General features: G+C 37.3%; 1 protein-coding gene across 2 annotated transcripts in view; it reads left to right on the top strand.

Moving 5' to 3' along the window:
• The window catches only part of LOC121727175 (mannosyl-oligosaccharide alpha-1,2-mannosidase IA), a 109,446-nt gene that overhangs the window by 58,887 nt on the left and 22,869 nt on the right, over window positions 1–27,690 (top strand). For both annotated transcript variants that reach the window (XR_006035620.1, XM_042114856.1), the window contains exon 2: window positions 8,016–8,234. Coding sequence is in view for 1 of the 2 variants with exons in the window: in XM_042114856.1 (XP_041970790.1) it covers window positions 8,016–8,234 (219 nt within the window). In the remaining variant the exon portion in view is untranslated. The remainder of the gene's footprint in view (window positions 1–8,015; window positions 8,235–27,690) is intronic.

The following is a 27,690-nucleotide window of genomic DNA, read 5'->3' as shown; positions in this document are numbered from 1 at the left end:
GGTCCCTAAAGCTGGAATCGTATTGGCTTTTCTCTCTTTTATTTTTAAGATTGTCATCCAATCCCAGACCTTTTGCCTACCCACTGCATAGCTTATAGCCTTTCTAGCTAGCTTGCAGTACGCATTTCTCTCAGGCTTCGATAGATAAGCTATCAGTGACCAAATTGCATGTTGAAGAAAGTTGGGGTTGCTACGAAAGTATTTTTACACGTGGTCGGTTCCATATCGGTCGATAGTATAAAGTTATGGGACGATCAATCAATCGTTCGTTATCCTATAATTAAGTTTAGTAGCATTGATTTTAAATATAGTTGGCTCGTTCATGTAGCTAAAAGTTAAGTGCGTAATTAAAAATGTGGAGCCATCGTCGGAACTAATCTTGTGCTTGAAATATTCCGAATTCTCCTTTTTGAATTTTTAAGTTAAGAATTGAAGAATACAATTTACCTGCGCCAATCCTTTTAATCCTGCCAAATACAAGTGACGTGTCACGTGCGGCTGAGGAAGCCCACGAGGAATGGGGATGCTACGGTAAACCGCAGGGGGTGGGGACCGCAAACGCCCGGAAAGGGTTGACCCAAGTACAAGTTTGACTCTATTGTAGATATATATAAATGGCAATGAAGGTATCAGGTACAGGAAACGTCAAAGTATTTATTTTTGTTAGTCACGTATCTAGTGTTGAGAGTAAAAATTGTACAGTTGTAAAATTATTGTTTTTAAAAGTACCTACAAAATTAGCAGCAGTGTTTTTGTTTATAAAATAAAAAAATACTATATAAATAAAAGTACTTACATAATAAAGCCTGCTTGCTTTTGCTTGGCTTAAAATGCGCGCTTAAGCCGCTGTAGTCTGCAGTACCCACCGCGAGCTTAATTCGATGGATGATCGCTCGTAATTCGCGATCTCCCACTGAAAATTAATCATCACTCAACCTTTAAAAGCCTTTCTCTTTTAAAAAGTGAATTTTTAATCGCAGTTATTGATGGAGACTGGAGCCTATATACTGTTGTGTTATGAAAAGCTACAAAGTAATATGTGAAATACCTAAGTGAATTTCAAGAGTAAGATAAAAGCGCTGCTTCTGGAAATTTGACTATAATTCACAGGGCCATTTTTCCTCGTAGCAAATTGCACATGGTAGATATTGTCGGAGTGTGGGGTCGGCACTCGCCCGCCGCCGTTTAGTTTTACGAGCTCGGGAGAAGGTGCGCGGTGTCTTATGATCGCACTGTAACACTAAATCTTAGCGGCTCCAGATTTACTCCAACATAAAATACTGCACCCACCACCTAATCACCGACCGCTGTGATTGCTCCACCGACCGCTTCACGGAAAATTTCATTAAGCCTCTCGGATTTAACATGGCTTACGGCATATTGTAAAATGACTACGTTTTTTAATGGATTCGATTAAGTGTGATATAAATAAATAATCCCACTTTTGCAATTGCAACAAAAATTTGAAAAGGAAACAATAATATAGTTATTGGAGTAAACAAAATTACCCGGCGCAGCTGCCGCTCTACAAAAATGAGAAACAAAAACAAGGCCTCGATCTTGAAAATACAAACACTCCGGTGAATTGTAAATACACTTTCTTATTTAAATAAGGTAAGTCTATAAGCAAACTTTAGGCGGTTTACGAAGCTGTGTTCGGGAACAGCTGCCGGGAGCGCCGTGAAGTGCGTCCGAGTTCAAACTTTATTGCGAACCCCAAATAATAAAATTATGACAGATTCTTACGGCGACCTACTTCCCGGAGAACGAGCGAGCACTTTAACCGGTGCCATAACCTGACGAATGGCGATATAACGCACCGAACTGAGTTATTATATACTATTTTATGTTTTGTGTACGCCAATTAAAACGTACCTGAGACTGAATTGACGGGACACGATGTAAAATAAATTGAAACGTAACATGAATTTTACGCTGAAAAAATTGCTGTAATTTTTTATGTCCGTTGTACGTAGAAAATGGACGCGTCTGATGATGGGCGGGCGGTGTTGTTGGTCATTAATCTTCTGTTGTGATTCAAATAAAAACAAATTATCATATTTTTAACCCTTTTAAATAAGCATGACTAGGATCTTTATACAGTTTGTGGTTGCCTCTATTTAACCAACCGATTAGCTATTCAATGTTCCGGTGATAGGTAGGAAAAGTAACTTGAAGGAAAAGGATTAATAAGTTATCACTAATGATCAGTTATCAGTATCACACATCTTAAACCCAAAGATTGCATATCGCAAGTAGATATTTCACAGTTACGTGTCAAATGCATTAGGGTCTCCAGCGCGCGGTCGCGGCGCTGGTGCTGATTGATGTCAATGATACGTCGTTTATTCACCAGAGGAACGATTGTTTGTGCAGCCTTGTATTGTCTCTTTGTTTATGTTTGCGAATACTCCGAGGGAGAGGGTTGACTCATTTAAATTGCAGCCGGTATTTTGGTTATCTTCCGATGCAATTAAAAAGTTCAATTAAAATAATCGCCGCTGGACAGCGGTGGTTTCATTGAAACTCTACCTTGAGTGAACAGCCAGTGCCATTGGGTGCCATTCCGGAGTCGATGCTACAAAATATTGATTTTAATCATCGCTAATTGGTTTATATTTATACATATACTAGCGTCCCGCCCCGGCGTCGCACGGGTATAAAATATATAGCCACTGAAAAAATGATTAAAATCGATAGCCTATGAACCTTCACGTGGTCTACTTCTTATGTGTGCCAAATAACAAAATTTGCTCCAGTATTTCGCGAGATAAGCCCTTTCAAATAATTTCCCCCGTTTTTTCCACATTTTCCTCTATTTCTTCGCTCCTATTAGTCTTAGCGTGATAAAATATAGCATATAGCCTTCCTCGAATAATGTGCTATCTAACACTGAAAGAATCATCAAAACCCGTTGCGTAGTTAACCCGGAACAAAGGGACATGAGGGAAAAAAGCGACTTTGTTTTATTTTGTGTATTTATAAGCTTTTGTATCTGAAATATTTTGCAACTATTTTCTTTGTTGTTGTGTGCACGGGAAAAACAATTTGAGGTCGGCCCTCTGTCAAGCATAAGTAGAGCCACTCCAGACGTTTTCCGCAAACGACATACATGTTAGATACAATGTAAAAACTATCTAGTGCATTTACATTTGTTTCTACATGGCAACGAAATACGAACTATAACTGTAGCTCGTAGCCAAATATCTGTATTATGTATTAGTAGTGTTTAGGTAACCTAATAAATGTTTTAATTGCCAAGTAAAGTTACAAAAATGTGTTTTACACTTTAGTCACGTATAGCATATCCTGTTCAGACTCTACCAATTATTTACCTGTTGTTATCTTTGATCTTGGATTTAGTAAATTTAGATCTAATCGGCCAAATCTTATCACGGGCTGATTTGTCATCTGTTACTCTCAAAAGCAGTGCTGTTTATACTGCAGTAGGAAGATAGTATCGAAAAGTAGGTGTAGTTAATATTGTTTGAGAGCTCGGGAACGTTCGATAGATTGTATCGCTAAAAATACCAGTGAAATCATTTTGTACGAGTTTCGCGGGTCCAGTGTTTGTTTTGTAAAAACCATATCCTTATCGATGCTGGGATTTCTACGATTGTTTTTCGTAGCTCGTTACTCTCGTATCGGAGATCGACGAGTCGGTCGATAGCGCGCGGGCGTCGCTTACTCGCAGATAACCCGCCGGCCGGCTGGCTGACACACGTACAGTATAATATTCCGTTATTATATTCGGTTTTCCCGAAGTGCAGCGTAAAATGCGAAAATTATTCCGTTTAATACCTTGGGTGCTGGTGTTCGCGGCGACGCTTTTCCTGGTGTCGCGAGTGTCGGAGTTTTCCCCCCGGGAGTCGCCGAGGCTGGCGCGCGCCGCCCCGGCCCCCGGGGACCTCAGGAGCCCCGGCCAGGGGATATACGCCGGCAATGCCACCGCGGAAAAACGACTGCGCGTCGTCGAGGTACTTGCTACTTACCAAACTCGTGCCTTGGTATTCTTAATACATGCCATTGCGCAACACGACACCAAAAAAAATACAATAATAATTTATACACTTTTCATGCACTTATTCCACTTCATCAGGTGTTGATTATTTTATCGAAACCGGTCGTGTGAAACATAATTGGAATAAAATAAATTAATAAAAGTGGAATAAGTGCATGAAAAGTGTATATTATTATTGTGAAATTTCCACTAAGAAGTTACAATACATTCAATACCTATGAAAAACAAAAAGTTCGAATTTTTAAGAGGCAGAAAGATTTTTATAATTTAGTTAAAAAAATTATTGCACAATGTCCAAGTATGAAAAAATACCGTGAGTTTATTGGCCTTCTATTACAGTTAAATTTTTCTTAACATGCCGTACATTTCAATAAGTATTACATATGTATATGTAATACTTATTGAAATTTGCAATCCAATACTACAAATCTCGTTTCATATATTCCAGGCCATTTAGCCGAAACTTTTTCGTTTTCGCTTCGTTATAGAATCGCCGATCAAAATGTATGCAATTGACATAAGACGAGTCGAACGTCAAAGTCATATTATCGAACGCTTATGTCAATTCCATACATTTTCATCGGCGATTCTATAACGAAGCGAAAACGAAAAGATTTTGGCTCACCCCCCTGGTCTTCTATATTATGTTGTATTTAAGGAAAAATTGAATAAGTTTAATTATATCATAATCACAACGATATACTCATTGTGTGTGATGTAGTTAAGACCTTGACTTAGTTGTCTGGTAGCAAACAAAAAAATCTGCTTAATATACCTCGGTGTTTTACCATTTGTTAAATTTATTTTAAATAGATATATACTTTCATAAGGTTAAATAAATATTTAAAACAAAATGATTGCTTGTAAAAGACGAAATTTAGATTTAGCAAGCGATCGTTAGTCTTTTTTATTTTGAAGTAAGTTCGTAGTATCTGTCGGTGGGAAGTTTCTCCGAGTCACCGGCGCGCGGTGACACTTGGCGAAGTAGCCGGGACCTAATAATAATTAATGGTCCCAGGGAAAGTCCAATAGTCTTTCATTAGCGGGGGTCTGCGGCGCGGAGGCCCGAGATTAAAACTTATGGACTGCACCGTGGCCTTTGTAAAAGATGTCTTTGGTGGCGAGCCTTTCAGACGCGAAATGTGTCCGCCATTGAAAAATCTTTGTACAGAAACTGTTTACGCGCGGAGGTTGTAATTGAACTTGCAAAAGAAAATGTTGATACATTTTTAAAAGATGCTGCATAGTGCATAATATAGCTCTACTATACGACTTATATCCGCATTCTAAAGTTTTTACAAGAGTTTATCAATTAGAACATCTTAAAATTAAAGACTGGTTTATGCTGTGGGTAATTAACTAATTACTTAAATTATTAATATCGGAAGGTAGTCCTAAAAAATAATAAATCTGTTGTTTGTCCTACCCCTGTGTTTTTTTTTATGAAATAAGGGGGCAAACGAGCAAACGGGTCACCTGATGGAAAGCAACTTCCGTCGTCCATGGACACTCGCAGCATCAGAAGAGCTGCAGGTGCGTTGCCGGCCTTTTAAGAAGGAATAGGGTAATAGGGGAGGGTAGGGATAGGAAGGGAAGGGAATAGGGAAGGATAGGGAAGTGAATTGGGCTTCCGGTAAACTCACTCACTCGGCGTGAAACAGCGCAAGCGCTGTTTCACGCCGGTTTTCTGCGAGAACGCGGTATTTCTCCGGTCGAGCCGGCCCTCTCGTGCCGAAGCATGGCTCTCCCACGTGTGTTTCAAATTTCAATACAATACATAGTGACAGCGCGAGCAGTGAAAATATATAAACTGCCTAAAAACCTCTAAAACTAAATCTTGAGGCTCACTAAGGTCTAACTCGTGGCAGATTGTAATAATGAAAGTGTGACGTCGCCCAGCAAGTATAAGACCGACCTAATGGCACCATGTTCGTAAGCAAATAAAAAAATAAAAATACGCTGTGAAACAACCTGTAGAGTGTAGGTGTAGGTACAGTTCGACAAGGCTTTATTTGAACGTGGCGGCAAAAGGAACAAAACGCTTCTATCATACAAAAACGTCATTTTTGACATGTGTTTGACAGTTCTCCTTTACCAGCAGCGTTCCCGTCAATGTCACCCACGTTCAATTAAAGCCTTGTCGAACTGTATAGTGCATTATGTAAATACCCATCTTGTTACGTGGATTGTTCTATATTAATTGAAATATTAAAATATTTCAGATGGTTGCGACAACTTAGATATACTGACAAATCTTCTTCAAGCTTGTGGTTATTTTTCCAAGCCACGATGCGAAGTGTAAAGTATCAAAATTTGCATGAAATTATATTACTACAACAGTCTCTACGTGTAAGCAAATTAATGGTACATTCTATTATATTGCATAGAATAAACCTAAAGTGAATTTGCGTATGATCTGCGGTAGGTAGCATGAAGCATCGCCGAGTATCAGCTTGATAGATACGCCCTAAGTAGCTTTCACTGTAAAGTCATTAAATAGGAGAGCTCTATAGTAGACTATATTAATGTAGATATAAGATACTAATGACTGTCATAAAATAAACTACGTTGATACTATCCGTTACAGTAACTATATAATAATCTAACTCGAACTCAAACCGAAAATTTCTGAATTCTGGTACAAAATATTATTTACTTTCTAGTTTCTACAATAGATACTCTGCCGCAGACCGCAGCTCAGTCAGATACGAATATTAGTTACTTAAATATTATCATTAAATTAAGTTTTTTACTTAAGTCCCATACATTTTCTGTCAAAGTATTCATTAAATTGAACTTCAGTCATTCTTGTGCGGCAGTTAAAAAGTCGCGTCGACTCCATACCTAAGTATTACCTACCACCGGTATAGGAATTAAAATCAATTTAAAATGTAATCAAGTTTAAATATTTTTGCGTTTTCAACAAATACAATAGTAAAATCTATACTATTCCCATGGGTGGTGATATAATTGTCACGGTTTTACCGCGGCCTGTGGGAACGGTTTTTACAACAAATCGCTCTACTCACGCACTGTACTTATGATTACGGTTTTAATAATTATTATAATGTTATTCAATTATTTATTCTCTATGACAAAAATCATTAAGGCTTACTATAAAATGTAAGTAAACTTAATAAGGTCATTTTAGGCTATTATACTATATAAAATATGTGGTTGTAAACGATTTATTAACTTTTATATTGTACTTTAATGTTTTCGTGACATTACTGACTTTACCCCCATGGGATAAAATATGTTTTGCGAAGCTAGAGAATCTCATTCAATGAAAAGCAATCTTTTGTGTTGAATTTCCTTTTGGATATGGGTCGCGAGAGAGCAACGTTGCTTTTCGTCTTGACTAAATTCGTTCGGTTGATATTTTTGAGCTTAAGATGTTTATAATACTTACCTAATATTTATTTACTTAACTTGGCAACACTACTAATGATGCGTGCTTATCATGTTAAATTAATAACTCACCTTTAATTATGTGTAAAATAGTTAAAATTGGTTATTATTAAAATAATATTATGTTAAGTAACTACCCAGTACCTACCCTTACCTTTGAAATACTTATTTCAAAGGTAGTGTACTTACACTGGCGCAAATTGTGATAATTTTCTCGACCGGAGAAATACCACGTTTTCACAGAAAACCGGCGTGAAAAAGCGCTTGCGCTGTGTTTCGTCGAGTGAGTGAGTTTACCGGAGGCCCAATCCCCTACCCTATTCACTTCCCTACCCATCCCTACCCTCCCCTGTTACCCTATTCCCTCTTAAAAGGCCGGCAACGCACCTGCAGCTCTTCTGATGCTGCGAGTGTCCATGGGCGACGGAAGTTGCTTTCCATCAGGTGACCCGTGATATTTTTCTTACAGTCCAACCTGATGACATTACCTTGGTAACTCATCAGTAGTATACCGATGCATATATTTATGAATTCTAAGAGCACAATCACATACCACAAACATTAACAGCAGCCCTGTTCGCAGATGATGCGTCACGCGTGGAACAACTACAAGCTGTACGCGTGGGGCAAGAACGAGCTGAAGCCGATCTCGAAGCGGGCCCACCTCACCAGCGTGTTCGGAGCCGGGGACCTCGGCGCCACCGTCGTCGACGGCCTCGACACCCTCTACCTCATGGGGCTGATGGACGAGTTCCGGGAAGGCCGGGACTGGGTCGCCGAGCACTTCCATATCAGCGAAATTGTGAGTAGTTTTTTATACTTTCTGACCGACTTCGAAATCGTCCCTAGGAATCAGTAATGGAACAAATATTATTTGACTTTATACTTATTATGGAGATCATTTTGCGTTTTTTTTAAATTGAATTATAGGGCATTTTCAAAAAAATGTGTACCCCTGGTTTTTACCTTGTCCCTTGACTTCGCTACAGATTATTTGTAAAAAAATACATACTAACATTTTGTAATTTTAATGTAGGAGCAAAAACAAGTTTTCTTTTATTAAAATACATTCACGTTTGTATAAAATTTTATTTAGTATGAGATTTATAAGGGTTTTTAAGTACCGAAAACTATTAAATTCACCTGTCCCCTTCCCAGAAGTTGTAACAAAATCTTTAATAACTTTTTTTTTTCTTAAAGTAAGTTGCTTAAAAACATATTTTAGATTCCTAAATATTTAATGTATCAATTGAATGTCTTGTTATTTAAAATCTAACATAATTTAACTACAAATTAATTAAAATTATAATCATGAAAAAACAACCCGACCGGAATGTTCTGTTTAGTGACCGATTTTTTTAGTTTTGTGGCGATACCCACAATTCGCCTAACATTCCTGCATCGCGCTATCGAAGTTTTCTGAGCGCGTCGGTATATATACGACAGCTGAGACGTATCACGTGGGCTTCGGCCTGACCGAGCATAACACCTCGCTCGGTCGGAAGATCTTCCTTTGGCCACCACACATATCCCACAGTTTTATAAACATACTACAAAAATATTTTCGGCACTAAATGATAGCACTATATTTCATTGTACATCGAGAAACTCCAATTTGAATTTAGTAGTTAAAAATCTGCTACAAGACGCGGACGCAGGTTGGACGGTTCTTCAGGAACGGTTTATTTGTTCAGATAAGTGACCATATTTTGTAAGCATTATTATACTTTCTCCAACTGTTTTTACTGTTGACACGTTGCAAAATTAGCTTAGCATTTAGTATAAAAAATGAAATTGTGATAACTATTATCGGTTATTTACAAACACTTTAAAAGTAAAAGAAAGTAATATTACGTGACTTCCGATTTGTGACTTTTCGTATGGTCACATATAATGGAACGGAGAAGTCACAACAGGCGGAAAGCATAAGGCTTAGTTCACATTTTAAATAAATTATTTTTTTATTCACAGATTCTATTAAGAAAATTGGAGATTTTAAAACTGGTACGATTAACGTACAAATATATTTTTTATTACTTATGTGTTAAGGTGACGCCGCGTTAAAGTAAAAAACCGTTTTGGATATGTTTTAAATTGCTAGTTTTCTATGAAAGGCCGGCCCGGCCTCTCACGGAAAACAAGCAATGGAACAGCAAAAAATGGAAAGGGCGTAAGCGACAAAATAGTTTTGTCGCGTAATTTAAAAACCATAAATACATTTCATATAAGCTATGGGCAAATTAAAGTGTATGCTTGAACCAATCCATTTACATTTTTGGAAGCTTAAATCACTCTCCTCTGTTGGAAAAATAGGAATCCCTTTTTTTACACAGGTCTATTTGATTGAGTATTCTGTGTGTTGTTCTGTAAAGTTGACCAATCGTGTTATGCTATGGGTAAATCAAAGACAAAGACATGATAAATACTGACAATGAACTTTAATTTCTTAGCTTTAGTCATTGAAAAATCGATATCGCTACAGCCAAATTATCTAGGCGTCGCCTTTACTTAACAATAACAAATATACTATTTAAAATTTAAGTACCTAAAAGTTTTATTTTTTAAATAATTTTGATTTTATTTCCACTACTTTTCTATCAGTAAAGTTGAAAATCATTTTGTGTCATTGATATTTTTAGATTTATAATAACTAGACATCGGATTATATACATTTACATAGTTGCATATGCAAATGCATATAATGTCACTTTTTAAGGCGATAGTGCATATTTTGGCAATTTTTCGTTGATAGTGCATATTTCGGTATAGTAGTTTAACTTCCATGGGCATTAAGATGGCAATCGGAAAATGTTGGTAGACAATTATTATTGGCGTATTTATAAATAAAAACTAAAAAGTCTTTATTTCAAGAAATTAAAAATCCTGGATTTTATGAAATTATAAAAATTGGCGCTTTTATTAATGTCACTAGTGACTTTTGATTGTTCATATTTTGTGCATATTTCGGCACTTTGTTCGTGCATATAATCCGATGTCTAATAATAACTTAGGAATTCGTAGACATGTGAACACATCTTTATGATTATGAGATGTTCGTCCCTCTAATTAATGAAGTTAAATCTATGAAATCAAAGAATTTTTTACTTTTATAAGTAGTGCAACAATAAAAATGTTTAAATAAAAGGTTTTTGTGTTATAAAAACTTCTTTAAATATGTTAAATATTACTTACTCATGTAAAAAAATGAAAAATAACCTAGTGGGTAGGTCACATAGTCACACTATGGATTAAAAATAATTGCTACTCTTGTTGATCCTTGAAATTATCTATATTTTTTTAATAAACAATTAAATATGCATTTCACTAGATTAAATAAACGAAGAAATCCATTTATTGCTTTATTTTTTGTATTAAATTATATTTTACATTTAGTCGCACAACGGAATCTGTTTCGTCGAAAATTCGATTTTGTTTCAATAATATCAGAATAATATAACGTTTTCGGCGTTCTTTTTAACTTATTCCATTAGTTCAATATTTTTCCTTGTATATGACATTCAAATAAAGGTAAATAAATGACCTTAAAAAATATAGACATATTTTTGCAAGGGTACAGTCACGTTTTTTTTTAAAATGCCCTATAATCAGATTATAGCCTAGTTTATTGACTTATACAGTTAGTGCATCGGAAATATGTAACATTAATTTTAATAGTAAAAAAAAGCGGAATTTTCGGAAATGTTCCAATAATTATTGCGATCGACGAAATACTCATATCAGCGGAAAAAGAAGTTTCTATGTTCGGCTGTGGAGTGTGGATATTATTTTTATTTGTAGGACATATTTTAATTGTGAGTGTTTGTGGATAAGACAAAGGTTTTGTTTACAGGCAAATGATTTACGACTTTCAAGGCGGGTTTCATGTAGATGCCAGAGAGGCTTTGAACTCCTTTTGAAGAGACCTTGGACATTTTGCTTGCAATTTATAATGAAAGTAGTTAGCTTTCAGTACTGAACCTTTAATAAAATATGATAGTAATAATAATCTAAACTACAAAAATTAAAGTCTTTAAACAAATAAAATTACAGAAATTTTCCAGCTTGCTCGTTAAACCTAAAACAAGGTCAAGCGATTGAAGTTTCGAAGAAGTCCACGTAACCGTTTTATTTGACCACGCATCCATCCATAGGCTGAACGTTACCAAGCTAGAAAAAGTTAGGAAACAAGTACGAAGTCATGTCCGAACAATCGCTGAAAATACTTCCATTACTGGCCAGAAAAAGCGGAACCGACGACCCAACTAAACGGAAATGACGCGGCATCTAATTTTTCCGCAAAAGTCCCCAGGACCGCGGAACCCTAAAGCAATCTCCATTAAAACCGCGCTGACTCATTTCAGATAAACCATTACACCACGGGGCCGGGATACCATCTCCCGTCATTTATAAATTATGACCATCGTTAATTTTATTATCCATGTTCTATTTTTAAGTGCTAGTGTTGGCTATCTCTTTATCATTCTGAGATCTAAATCTTATTGCTGTTTATTTGCTTGAAGAAATAATCTCGCTTATGATTTAGTTCATAGTTGTGATTTTCTGAACATACGATATTATATACTTGTATGGTTGTATGGACACCGAATTGACTTATTTGCAACCCACTCATTCAGACGGCTAAAAGACTAACTTTACCTATCTCGTAAGCAGCAGCTACTGCTTGCTATGAAGGGGTTTCCATATTATAAGAGGGTGTCAAAATTTTGCACGAACCATTAGGTCTACCTTAACCGAATCTGCCGGTTAATTATGTAATTTGAATCTGGCACTCATAGTTTATGGGACCAGTAGACCTACCAGCGAATCCGCGGGCAAATAAATCTAAGAAGGAGGAAGAGGAACACATAATAGTCATGAATTCGTTTCGTGCAGTTTGCGGCGCGTCGCGAGCTGGAGAGCTGATAAGCGACGGTTTCTGGCCCTAAGCGCCGACGGTTATCGCCTCTGAGGTCATCTGTACATCACACCACTATTGCTAAATCGATATGATCGGGTTTTAATTGAGTTTCCGTGCTTTCCGACAGTAAGTAGGCGAATAACATTTAAAGTCTGTAGAACTTTGCCCAAGAAAACTTTGACGTTTTTCTCTGGACGCAAATTAAATAGCTCGTAAATTGTTTTATTTTCGCGTATTTTGCTGTAGTCTACTTTTATTTAATAGGAAATACGAACGCTTAGACGTCGACGTAAACTAAATACGTATTGTGAAATAAAAGATGAACATTGGAAAGAATAGTCTGTATTATCAAACGCCGAGTTACGCGGGAAATGCATGTACAATATTCATATCGTACACCGAGCCGTAGAGAGTGAGAGTAACGTGTTATTAAACAGATACGTCAGTACGAGAGCGAGACTACAATATTAAATCGTGTCGGGACTTGGGACTCGGGAGTGTTATGCTAGACGGAACGGGCTTTAGTTCACCGCCGCCGTCACCGGGACGTCACCGACAAAAATTCAAATAAAAAGCCATTTTATGATCTAGGTCCTAGGCTATAGGTTTCATTTTCTACCGACTAAAGGGTCGTTAGACCAAAGGGTCTAACGACCTATGCTGCCGCATTAAGGTGGCGTAAAGCAAAATGAATTCTATACCCTAAGGCTGCGTCCCCATCAGACACGGCGCGGCGCCGGCATCGTGTCTGATGGGGACGCAGCCTTTAAGCGGGGAATTGACTATCGGGCCGCCTGCTACGGGCCGCCCGTCACGGGCAGGTCTGTCGTATGTCTACTCGTCAATTCCTAGGTACGGGCACAGACTTGCCCGTTGGCCCGTGCCCGCAGCCTGCCCGCGAGACCGCATTTTTCCCGCGCGGGCACGGGCAAGTCTATATATGAATGGTCGCAACGGTTTGTTGTAAAAATACAAACACTAAACTTAGGAATGAAGGAACAAAAACAATTTTGACATTCGTTTATTTCCATTTACCTGTCTACCGTATCCTTGTTTGTAGAAAGTTAAAAGCAAGGATTACATGAACACCGATCTACCTAATGCCGCTAATACAGCGAACTTACTGAAAAATCCAAAGAAATCAATGCCGATGCTGATCTATAATTTGTTACAAAGAAGATTGAGTCCATGAGTCCACGACCGAGCTGCAGCCCTCTATCTATTCGACTGACTTGCCTGTTCTGTGTGTGTTCAATAGGGGCAAGCGGCAGACTTGTGCCAGACCGGGCGGCCCGCGGGCAGCCCGGTAGTGAATTCCCCGCTTAAGTCCTAAGACCTGGGTCATCGTGGCAGTTTATTTAAATTATTTTTGTCGGTGACGTCCCGGTGGCGGCGGCGGTGGACGAACAGCCTAAGGGTCAATTCAGACTGCAACGCGACGCGCAGATGCATTTCTAAATTTGTACTGAATTGACAGATTTCGTGAGCGTGAGACGTCTTGCAAATCTGTCAAATCCATACTTTAGAAATGCATTAACGCGTCGCCTTGCGGTCTGAATTGATCCTTATGCTACGAAATACGAATCTCCACAGCGAATTGCTATTTGCTACGGAGCATGATAACGATTTAGTGTCAGTGTTCCAAATTCGAATTACATTGTTGTGGGCCTACTACTTGACATCAATTATTGAGTTTAGAAGCTCTGTGATAAACTGTTCAATTATCATGAACAATAACGTAAGTGCTCAGTATATACGAAAAATTATCATTTTGTTTCCATTATAAATTATAACTATGTAAAGGGGGCGACCTATGCCAGAAAAAAATCGGTTTTCACCCGCGCACTTCATACCCCCCGTACTCGCCCAACGCATTCAAAATGTCACCGCGGCTATTCTGTGTAATTATTCTCGTAACCACTTTTTGTTCGAACGTAGTATAACCAAATATATCAGATAAAATTTTGAGAAGTTCGAGTCACATTTTTCATCTCTACTTTGATAATCAAATTATTAATACTTTTTGCCTTATACACTAGTAATACTTTATGATATGTTTATTTATCGAAATCGAATAGGCTCTGACACTATTGGATCGATTCTGCTGTAGTTGTTACAAAAATATTATAACTTTATTCAATATAATCTACTAGCCACGTCTTCGTCCACGTCCGAATTTGGTTAGTTTTTGTATGTATTGTATTTGCGTAAAATATTATATTAACATTAATTGTCAATTAAAATATACAAAATTCTCATTGTGACATGAGAATTTTGTATGTTTGTAAGCGAACTGCGGGGCTAAAATGGTCGCTTTGAAGAATCTTGATATGAATCATAATATGATTCATTTTTCTAAAATCGCAAAATGCAACTCTGCTTGCAATTCATTTCTGTATTTTTGTACGGATTTGACATTTGTCAGTTTGACAGTTTTGACAATTCATTTGCTGAATTGATTGAGAGGAATTGCTAAATGTGACCATTTTAGCCCCGCAGCTCAACCGATTCAATGAAATTTTGCATACATACATTCGTTAGGCTTGAGGATAATTTTTTATCTACTTTTTGATATAATATAATATTATTGATAATAGAAATAATATATATGACAAACTGACGTTTGCCGGGTCATCTAGTCAAAATATATCGATATAAAATTCTCGGGTCACAGTGTCTGTGCGCGAACTCATCCAAAACGGTTCAACCGATTATAATGCTATGTACATTCGTTAGGCCTGACAATAGGTTTTTATTTACTTTTTATATTGATACTATAAAAAATAATAATTGGCACAACAATGTTTTCCGGGTCAGCTAGTTTCCTCCTTTTAGCTCCCCTCGATTTCTCATGAATTGCACCATCAGATCACCACTTTTGTTAACATGTTACGAAATTCGGACTACATCTTATGCAGTAACAAAAGAATTTTGCAAATCCGTCAACTAACGGCGGAGTTATCCGCCATGGTATCACTAGAATCGTTTCTGATGCTGGTGCTGATAAAAAACCCAGCTCTTTCATCTCGATATACTAAAATCATGTGTTCGGGAATGTCAAAGATTTTGTGTAGTCTGCCGTCCAGCTGATATTTTCAAGAAGGGCGGATCCATACACTGCCACAGCGTTGGCAAAGATGCATTGATTGCACTGATGATTACTTTGAATAACAGAAATAAGTAAGTTCGAAATAATCAGCCAAGTGTGAGTCAGAAGGGTTTTCGTACCGTTATAGAGCTAAAAATAGCCCAAAAATTGTAATTTTTGTATGGAAGTCCCCTTAAATATTAATTTTATTATCCATTATTAAAATATAAGGATTTTGTAAAAAATTCAAGTGCCTAGCTATAGCAATTATTGATATCAAGCAAAAAATAGCAAAAAATCAGTTTTGTTGTATGGGATTAATATTTATTTTATTTTGTTTTTAGTATTTTTTGTTATAGCGGCAACAGATATTATACACATTCTGTGAAAATTTCAGAAGTCTAGCTATAGCCGTTCTTGAGATACAGCCTGGAGACAGACAGACATTGAAGTCTTAGTAATAGGGTCCCGTTTTTACCCTTTGGGTACGGTAACCCTCAAAAGAACATTTTTCAAACAAAACGGCAATATCACAGGTATAAAAGACCTTGTAATATATCATTATGTTAGTATATTATTTACTCTTCTAAATCCTTACATAAATGTTCCGTCACCTTTGTTCATACTCTTATTATTATTTATTATCAAGCAAATGGTCGAAGTGGTGAATTTTGCATATAATATTATAATGTTATCACTGTTTGACAATTTAATCTTATCATTTCAAGACTGTAGCGTTGTTCCGAAGAAATTTATTCGATATTTCCATAGTATCGAGTACGACATTCATTGAAACCAAATCGATTTTCAAATCGCTGTCATACACTAGTTTTTGTCAAAACTATATCGATTTAAAGCCGATTTATTTTTTCAATCTCTATTGCCGCGGCCGCTGATTCGTCTATCGTCACGAAGCTTCGTGCTATGAGACGATACCATTGGACGATACACGCAGATCGTCCAATGGTATCATCTCAAGCACGAAGCACTACGCATGTGCGGCCGCAACATATGGGTTTGACAAATTATTTGTCATGATAATATTATCATATTTGTAAACAAATAAACATATTTTATATTAAACTAGCTGACCCGACAGACGTTGTCCTGTCTTGACGATTTAACCATGATTAAAATGAGTATAGCTCCATGCCAAATTTCATCAAAATAGATTAAATGGTCTATGATTTTCACAATCATAGTTATCATCATAGTAAACTCACAGAAAACCGGCGTGAAACAGCGCTTGCGCTGTGTTTCGCCGAGTGAGTGAGTTTACCGGAGGCCCAATCCCCTTACCCCTACCCTATTCCCTTCCCTACCCTCAACTATTCCCTTCCCAATTCCCAAATTATCTATTTGTTGACTTCTGTTGTTCGCTCGACGATTCTGCATTGCCAACCGAGCTGTTTCACGGGCTGCTTCACTTTGCTCTCGTTATTGAGAAGCACGAAGTCGAGCCATACTATTGCGGCGCTGTTCACGTGCAATTTCTTGTTCTTCTTCAGTCCTTTCATTTGCAGTATTTTGTATTCTTCTTGCATTACGGCTTTGTCGGGAAAGATTCGATCGTCTTGGTCGCGGCATTATTAATTAAACTTCACTTCACTTCAATCCACTTGTTAATTATTTATTTATTAGAAATAGTTTTAATATTGATTTCTTACAAATATCAAATTGTCATCCATCGTCATTACATAGCTGTCATTTTACGTCAATTACATAGCTGTCATTTTCGTTTTGTTATTCCAAGTCTGATTCTTTTTTGTTATACCACGTTTTATAGTGACTGACGTTTCATGTCAAGTCACACAGGAACGCTGTCGAACGGGATAAAAAGTATCCTATGTCCGTCTCCTGGCTCTAAGCTACCTCCCTACCAATTTTCAGCCAAATCTGTTCTGCCGTTCTTGAGTTATAAGTGGTGTAACTAACACGACTTTCTTTTATATATATAGATTAAAAAGCCTTCTACAATTGTTCATCGGCTCCTGTTTTCTACTGTAAAGGTTGCTTTTAGTGTGTCTGTTTCATTTTTGTTTGTTTTCCATGGTTTCGATTAAATATTTTCTCAATCCGGAGGTAAGAAAAAAGAAGTACATCCTCTCCTCAGGCGCGCGCGAACGCGACTGTTGGCGACTGAGAGGTGAGACAAATCTAGCGGTGAAGCTCCAATGTGGTTTTTCTTAAATATCTTAAAAAATTAAAAATCCGCTAGGTCGAACCCTCGGTGATAGAATTTTATATGATGTGTAAAAATATTAACTTAGTTTAATGCATGGTTTTGGAAATATATGAAAAAAAATGTCAAAGTTAGATGCATTTTAGTGATTTTTTTCTATCGAGAAAATTTTACGATATCGTGTTTTCGCTCAGATCGAATTCTTGGAAATATAATATATAATATCTATGTTTAGAAAATTAAACAATTCGGGGCTTATTATCAAGTACAAAAATGATTTATAAAATCGACAATTTTGGATTAGTCGCCTTCTTAATGTTACCATTTTGAATCGATTATCGTCTTTTATGTTGATATGAAGGTCAATCGTTAATCGTTATTTGATTGAAACTTTTACATTGATATTTGATATGAAACGCTCCATTACATTATAACAGCTCGTAACGGAGTTGAAAAGTTAATAATGAAAAGCAAAACGCAAACAGATAATGCGTGCCCGATTAGACGCCTCGTTCTTGAAAAATGTAAATATGCCAGGAGGCTTGTTACACATTCATTATTATTTATTATACAGTTAGTTGTCACTATACTGAGAAAACCCCAAACAACCAAAAGTGGGGCAGTTCAAATATGGACATTTTTTGAGCCCTAAAGTCGATATGCCTCGTCTATATCATATTATATCTGTGAAGTGGCTTCAGTTTGCTTACTCAGCTGCGCCTCTTTCACCTCACACAGGTAATGAAGCGCGCTGTTTGATCTGCAAATAACAAGGACGGCCAAGTGTACTGAACCTGATGACCGCAAAAAGGCGCCGCGGGTTTAATGAGCATGCGTTTAGTACTGCGCCGGTGCCAGCGATTACCTACCTTACGCCGTCGCGATAAGACCCAAACGACTAATCAATTTACCGCGAACGCTCGTGCTATTTTACGTTTGGTACGAAGTCAATTTTATCTGTTGGCAATGGACGGCGCAGCGCTGTGGTATGTCTAACTCGTAGTTCGACGATTCCTAAACGATATAATTGCTGGGGAAACTACTTTAGTTTTAGCGCGAAGTTAAATTTTACCGATAACCTATAATAATTGGCGCTTAGTCAATTTTTTTAATTATTATAATACTAGCTGTTGCCCGCGACAATTTTTCGGGACAAAAAATATTCCTTGTTCCAGATTCAAAATAGATTAAATAGTTTAGACGTAAATCATAAAAGTTTATTGTGCGGGAACCGTTTATTTTCCGGGACAAAAAGTATTCCTTGTCCTTTCTCGAGACTGAAAGTATTGCCATACCAAATTTCGTCAAAATAGATGGAAAAGTTTAGGTGATAATCACAAAAATTTATTGTGCGGGAACCGCACATTTTCCGGGACAAAATTAGTACTTATTCCTTGACCCTTGTCCTTTCCCGAGACTCAAAGTATCTCCATACCAAATTCCATCAAAATAGATTGAATAGTTTAGGCGCAAAACATAAAAGTATATTGTACAGTAACCGTAAATTTTTCCAGGACAAAATGTATCCTATGTACTTTTTCGGGACTCAAAGTATCCTTATACCAAATTTCAGCAAAATGGGTCCAGCCGTTTACGCGTGATGTCGTGACCACACGAAATATAACGTTCCGCGCACTTTCGCCCGCGTAAATTAGATATTTCACAGACAAATTAGTCCACAAAAAATAGCCTGTGATCCTTCACGTGGTCTACTTCTTATCTGTGCCAAATAACAGAAAAATTGCTCAAGTAGTTCGTGAGATAAGCCCTTTCAAATAATTACCCCCATTTTTTCAACATTTTCGTATATTTCTTCGCTCCTGTTAGTCTTAGCGTGATAAAATATAGCCTACAGCCTTTCTCGATAAATGGGCTATCTAAAACTGAAAGAATTTTTCAAATCGGACCAGTAGTTCCTGAGATTAGCTCGTTCAAATAAGCCCTTTCAAATAATTTCCCCCATTTTTTCTACATTTTCGTCTATTTCTTAGCTCCTATTAGTCTTAGCGTGATAAAATGTATCCTTTAACCTTTTTCGATAAATGTGCTATCTAAGAATTTTTCAAATCGGACTAGTAGTTCCTGAGATAAGCGCGTTCAAATAAGCCATTTCAAATCATTTATCCTGTTTTTTCCACAGTTTCCTCTATTTCTTCGCTCCTATTAGTATTAGCGTGATAAAATATAGCCTATAGCCTTCTTCGATAAATGGGCTATCTAACGCTGAAAGAATTTTTCAAATCGGACCAGTAGTTCCTGAGATTAGCGCGTTCAAACAAACAAACAAACAAACTCTTCCCAATTATAATATTAAGTATAGATTTGGTTGGAATGTCAACATTTCACGGTGTCTTTGGGTGTTGGCTAAGTGAGTCACGTAGGTTCACGTAGCACGTAAACTGTAACGGTGTTAACGGTGAGGTGTAATAATTACCTGGCTGTACTGTACCGCTATTGTAGCACCAGGTGGCTACAGGTGTCTCCAGCTCTTTGAGTAATCCCCAACAAGTCAGCCTATAAATTCTAAGGCTTATCATTGTACCAATGTTGTGACGAGGTAATATTACGATGGTGGGCTTGGTTTTGGTGGTTCTTAGTCATGTTGCAAAAATAATTTGAGCTGCGATGCTCAGAACTAAAAAGAGACGTACAAAATAATTATATCAATTAGATAGATGGCTACTTAAACGTGCTCAAACCCACTTCATAGCCAATGAAATTACCTCAATGTATAGAATTTCAATTAGTGTCCGACCGAAGGTCTATTTTTGGCCGAAGCCGAAGCCGATTAATCGGCAATCGCTACAACCTTCGGCCGAAGCCGAAGGTTTATAATCTTAATCGCTCGACTCTCAGTAATTAATTTTTAACCGACTTAAAAAAAGGAGGTTATCAATTCGACGCGTATGTATGTAATATTTCCAGAACTGCCCAATTTTCGTATATGTTAGTCTGTAATCTGTATCAGCGTCTAAACAAATGCCAAATTAAAATTATTTAGAAGTTAGGGGCAATTTATATTAGCGCAGACTAGTCGAAGCGAAGCGAATTTCCAAAAGCCGAACACAGAAAATTCAACCTTAACTCTAGAGCGTAACGTAATACATTAATTCTGCGAGGCCAATCAGCGTAATTGGCCGCGCGCATCCACGTGACTTCGTGCGGATGCGCGCGCCTTTTTAAATTCTCAGAAGTAATAAAGTGCGTTAATGCTTTGGTGTTAAAGTTGAATTTGTTATGTTCAGTCTTAATAATTAGCTTCGATGCGCTTCGACTCGGCGCTAATATAAATTGACCCTTAGTGTTTGTTTATTGTATGTATTTAACAGTGATTCCCAGTGGCCTCTGCATACGCGACCGGTCCATCGCTCTCTCACGACTCACTCTGCAGTCTTTCGTTCAATTTCGACGGTTGCTCGGACCTTCAGCAAAGCTTCGGCTTCGGCTTAGTTGTCACTATACTGAGAAAACCCCAAACAACCAAAAGTGGGGCAGTTCAAATATGGACATTTTTTGAGCCCTAAAGTCGATATGCCTCGTCTATATCATATTATATCTGTGAAGTGGCTTCAGTTTGCTTACTCAGCTGCGCCTCTTTCACCTCACACAGGTAATGAAGCGCGCTGTTTGATCTGCAAATAACAAGGACGGCCAAGTGTACTGAACCTGATGACCGCAAAAAGGCGCCGCGGGTTTAATGAGCATGCGTTTAGTACTGCGCCGGTGCCAGCGATTACCTACCTTACGCCGTCGCGATAAGACCCAAACGACTAATCAATTTACCGCGAACGCTCGTGCTATTTTACGTTTGGTACGAAGTCAATTTTATCTGTTGGCAATGGACGGCGCAGCGCTGTGGTATGTCTAACTCGTAGTTCGACGATTCCTAAACGATATAATTGCTGGGGAAACTACTTTAGTTTTAGCGCGAAGTTAAATTTTACCGATAACCTATAATAATTGGCGCTTAGTCAATTTTTTTAATTATTATAATACTAGCTGTTGCCCGCGACAATTTTTCGGGACAAAAAATATTCCTTGTTCCAGATTCAAAATAGATTAAATAGTTTAGACGTAAATCATAAAAGTTTATTGTGCGGGAACCGTTTATTTTCCGGGACAAAAAGTATTCCTTGTCCTTTCTCGAGACTGAAAGTATTGCCATACCAAATTTCGTCAAAATAGATGGAAAAGTTTAGGTGATAATCATAAAAATTTATTGTGCGGGAACCGCACATTTTCCGGGACAAAATTAGTACTTATTCCTTGACCCTTGTCCTTTCCCGAGACTCAAAGTATCTCCATACCAAATTCCATCAAAATAGATTGAATAGTTTAGGCGCAAAACATAAAAGTATATTGTACAGTAACCGTAAATTTTTCCAGGACAAAATGTATCCTATGTACTTTTTCGGGACTCAAAGTATCCTTATACCAAATTTCAGCAAAATGGGTCCAGCCGTTTACGCGTGATGTCGTGACCACACGAAATATAACGTTCCGCGCACTTTCGCCCGCGTAAATTAGATATTTCACAGACAAATTAGTCCACAAAAAATAGCCTGTGATCCTTCACGTGGTCTACTTCTTATCTGTGCCAAATAACAGAAAAATTGCTCAAGTAGTTCGTGAGATAAGCCCTTTCAAATAATTACCCCCATTTTTTCAACATTTTCGTATATTTCTTCGCTCCTGTTAGTCTTAGCGTGATAAAATATAGCCTACAGCCTTTCTCGATAAATGGGCTATCTAAAACTGAAAGAATTTTTCAAATCGGACCAGTAGTTCCTGAGATTAGCTCGTTCAAATAAGCCCTTTCAAATAATTTCCCCCATTTTTTCTACATTTTCGTCTATTTCTTAGCTCCTATTAGTCTTAGCGTGATAAAATGTATCCTTTAACCTTTTTCGATAAATGTGCTATCTAAGAATTTTTCAAATCGGACTAGTAGTTCCTGAGATAAGCGCGTTCAAATAAGCCATTTCAAATCATTTATCCTGTTTTTTCCACAGTTTCCTCTATTTCTTCGCTCCTATTAGTATTAGCGTGATAAAATATAGCCTATAGCCTTCTTCGATAAATGGGCTATCTAACGCTGAAAGAATTTTTCAAATCGGACCAGTAGTTCCTGAGATTAGCGCGTTCAAACAAACAAACAAACAAACTCTTCCCAATTATAATATTAAGTATAGATTTGGTTGGAATGTCAACATTTCACGGTGTCTTTGGGTGTTGGCTAAGTGAGTCACGTAGGTTCACGTAGCACGTAAACTGTAACGGTGTTAACGGTGAGGTGTAATAATTACCTGGCTGTACTGTACCGCTATTGTAGCACCAGGTGGCTACAGGTGTCTCCAGCTCTTTGAGTAATCCCCAACAAGTCAGCCTATAAATTCTAAGGCTTATCATTGTACCAATGTTGTGACGAGGTAATATTACGATGGTGGGCTTGGTTTTGGTGGTTCTTAGTCATGTTGCAAAAATAATTTGAGCTGCGATGCTCAGAACTAAAAAGAGACGTACAAAATAATTATATCAATTAGATAGATGGCTACTTAAACGTGCTCAAACCCACTTCATAGCCAATGAAATTACCTCAATGTATAGAATTTCAATTAGTGTCCGACCGAAGGTCTATTTTTGGCCGAAGCCGAAGCCGATTAATCGGCAATCGCTACAACCTTCGGCCGAAGCCGAAGGTTTATAATCTTAATCGCTCGACTCTCAGTAATTAATTTTTAACCGACTTAAAAAAAGGAGGTTATCAATTCGACGCGTATGTATGTAATATTTCCAGAACTGCCCAATTTTCGTATATGTTAGTCTGTAATCTGTATCAGCGTCTAAACAAATGCCAAATTAAAATTATTTAGAAGTTAGGGGCAATTTATATTAGCGCAGACTAGTCGAAGCGAAGCGAATTTCCAAAAACCGAACACAGAAAATTCAACCTTAACTCTAGAGCGTAACGTAATACATTAATTCTGCGAGGCCAATCAGCGTAATTGGCCGCGCGCATCCACGTGACTTCGTGCGGATGCGCGCGCCTTTTTAAATTCTCAGAAGTAATAAAGTGCGTTAATGCTTTGGTGTTAAAGTTGAATTTGTTATGTTCAGTCTTAATAATTAGCTTCGATGCGCTTCGACTCGGCGCTAATATAAATTGACCCTTAGTGTTTGTTTATTGTATGTATTTAACAGTGATTCCCAGTGGCCTCTGCATACGCGCCGGTCCATCGCTCTCTCACGACTCACTCTGCAGTCTTTCGTTCAATTTCGACGGTTGCTCGGACCTTCAGCAAAGCTTCGGCTTCGGCCGGTTTTTAGGCCGAAGCCGAAGGTTTCGCCGAAGGTGGTTTTTTTGGCCGAAGGCGGCCGAAGCCGAAGCCGAAGCTTCGGTCGGACACTAATTTCAATTAAATTAAACATTATCTTAGCAAGCTTTGTGTTGAAAAAACGTTTAAATAATTATTATCACTATTGAAGCCCGATACAACAGGTATATCAGGCCTCGATAGTTTTGGAAACTTTGCCCTTTCTTGGGCTTTGTTATGCGCCTTTGTTTTACCGTACAAAGCCTAGGCCTCTACTTAGCATTCAAGCCTATCGCGAAGGTTTAGACTTTAGATTAACTAGGTCTAGAAAGGGCTAATTCACTAACGCCTTTATTAATATTCCTCACACAAATTCAATTAACTGCGAATGTACAGTCGGACAAAGTTCACTTAACAACTTCAGCCTTTTCAGCGTCGCTAGTCGGAATTCACTTTGAATTTAACGTTTAAAATCGTTTTTGCATTTATCGGCGGTGGTGTTTTAAATCAAAGTTGTCGCGTTATAACTTGCGTGTGATATATATGGGGAAGTTCCGAAATAAAACATAGTATACTATAATATAGCACGGGTCAGTGCCTAGGGGCGGTCCAACGTTAATTGTGAATGATGTGTATACCTGTTATTAACTTTTGATTTAGACTAAAAATTTTGTTGGTGTATCAATTTAAATAAATAAATAAATAACGTCCATCATAACGACCTCTGTGGCTCAGTGGTGAGCGCGTTGGTAGCTCAAGCCGGGGGTCGCGGGTTCGAATCCCGCCGACGGAACAAAAAGTTTTCAATGTTCCCGGGTCTGGATGTGTATTAAATATGTGTATGATATAATAAAAATCTTAAATATATGTATAGTATAAAAGTATTAAATATATTTCCGTTGTCTGGTACCTGTAACACAAGTCCTTTAGGTACTTAGCACGGGGCCAGACTGACGTGGTGTGAAGCGTCCATAGATATTATTATATTATTATTATTATCATGTGATGTTTTTTTGGCATTACATATTAACCCAGAAGGCAAGCAACGAGCAAACACGTTACTGCCTGTGCAGTGTGCAGTGCGCATGTATTTCCATTTGCGTTTATCATGTTCAACTATTTTGAAGACCAACACGTTTTCACTTAAATTACAGTATGTGGAAATAAATGCATGGACATTTTTAGGGTTCCGTACCCAAAGGGTAAAAACGGGACCCTCTATTACTAAGACTTCGATGTCTGTCCGTCTGTCTGTCTGTATGTCTCCAGGTGTACTTAAGAACGGTATAGGTCTACCAGAATCTAATGGCAAAAAGTGAGAAATTAAATTGACTCTAGCAATGCCGGGGTAATTGGAATAAAACATTTTGATCCTTTTTTTCCTTTTAGCGGCTTATTCTGTGTGTGAAACATGCAAATTAATATAAAAAATTATCGAATGATCAAGGATATTTTTTTGAAAATCTACCGTCAAAATTTGCCATCAGATTCTGGTAGACCATAAAAGAAGGGTTGAAATTTTCACAGATTATGTAGGTATGTTTGTTGCCGCTATAACTACAAATACTTACTAAAAACAAATTAATAATTAACTCCAATACAACAAACGTGATTTTTCAAACTTTTTTGCTCGGTGTCAATGATGACAACAGTTTGGCACCTGAAATGTTCACAAAATACTCAGCTGTATTAATACTTCAATAATTAATAATAAATTTAAATAAAATTAATAATTCGGGGGGCTCCCATACAAAAATCACAATTTTTTACTATTTTTGCTCTATAATGGAACGGCTTCGTGCACGAGTCCAACTCACACTTGGCCGATTTTTATTATTATTCATCGGGAATTCTATAAAGAAGAGATAAAGAAAACGTGTTGCCTAAGTTCCTGACGAAGGACAAGTCTCCAACGTCGATCACTTTCACGGAACCAACTAAAATTCTCCCCATATTTAGGCACTGTTATTCGCTTGCGGTCCGAGGGAACGTTTATTAATTTTATTACAGGAAAGTTTGGCTCCGTGAGCTACGATATTGCGTTAGAACTTGCTGTTTGTGTTGAACAACATTCTTCGGATATTGAAGATAAACATGCAACGTACTGTTGAATTTGTAAGTTATTCGCTTAGGCCTTAGGGGATACGCCTCGTACGGTAGTTACCTAGGAAGTTACTTCCTCCAGTTCACTGTAGATATATGTTTCAAAATTTCCTTTAAGGAGTTAGTTTTATTTCATTTCTATAGCTGATAACGTATATGTTTCAAAATTCTAAAAATTCATTTCCATACTTCTGTTAACAGACACTAGACACACGCTTTGGCATTAATAACATTAGTATGGGTACATGATACATCTATAGGAATCCAATCCGAATATAAATCGATCCCACCAAAACATTAAATGTAAAAAGGGGCCAAGCAAAATATTGCATAGCCATGCAATATATCTATCGTAAAAAGTTTTCAGATCACATTCAAGCCAAGCCTTCAACTTATTTTGTAATTTAAATCAACATTCAGTGAATTTATCAATAGTTTTCTTTATTTTATAATTATTATAGTGGCTCGGCAATGAGCACAAGAAAAACAAATATAAAACTTTATATTTGGGGTAGTTCATACTTACACAAACGGCAAGCGTAAAGTGTTTTTTAGTATATAACGACGCGTACCCAATAAATCCAATCAGTCGCTGATTATTTCTCTAGTGCTCATTGCCAAGCCACTTTACGATAGATATATTGCATGCCTATGCAATATTTTGGTGGGATTTCATTTCTTTTTTTAAGGTTTCTTTTCAGGTCACGTTAAAACTTTTCTGTACTTAGCTTAGCACCCATTCTCTATCTCTAGGTATATATTCTAGGTCGTAAAATTAATTGATAATAACAGGTACTTACCTGTTATTATCAAGTACCTATTTCTACAAAGTACAAATTCTATGACGATAGCCCAACAACTTTTCAACTTTCAGGAGGTTATTCGCGCACCGATGTTACTTTCGATTGAGTATTACGACCTATCCCGGATTTTTTTAACCATACTATTTATACTCCGCAAACAAGCGATACCGCGATATAAAGGGAATGCTACACCATCTATCGAGCGAGTATGGAGTGTAGGTACATCTCATAATTCGCAGTTCTGATTTCATTTATATTTTAATCGAATTTAATTATCATAGTTTTATTGTTAACTTTGTTAACACTATTTTTCCTTTGGTACGTATTATTATGAAGTCGAAACTCATTTTTAATGTTCTTGCAAAGCCACAAACATAAAAATCTTTTCTTTTATTTAATAAAGTTATATTATACTGTTTAGTTTTTAGGTTTCCTTGCCCAAAAGATGAAAACGGGAGCCTATTCCTAATGAGTCTAGACTTCGCTGTCTGTCCGTCGTCCGTCCGTGTGTCACAAGGCTAGATCTCGAGAACCGCAAAAGTACATAATTTTACAAATTATGTACTTTTGTTGTCGCTATAAAAGCTAATAGTCCAACTAAAATAAAATAAATGATTAATCTGGGGTCTCATACAAGAAACACGTTTTTTTGCCCTTTTTTGCTCTATATCCATAATGGTAAAAGTAAGTTTTTGAAAATTTCAGAAAATACTTAATTGTATTTCAACTTTAATAATAATGAAAATATACTTTATTGTGCACAATCACATATTTTACAATACCACACACATAAAATAAAAACACATAAAATGACGAGAGTACACAAAGGCGGCCTTATTACTAAATAGCA

Source organism: Aricia agestis, chromosome 5 (assembly GCF_905147365.1).
Source record: "Aricia agestis chromosome 5, ilAriAges1.1, whole genome shotgun sequence".
Taxonomy (NCBI): Eukaryota; Metazoa; Arthropoda; class Insecta; order Lepidoptera; family Lycaenidae; genus Aricia; species Aricia agestis.
The sequence above is the reverse complement of the archived record's forward strand: the minus strand, read 5'-3'. Positions and strand labels throughout refer to the sequence as shown.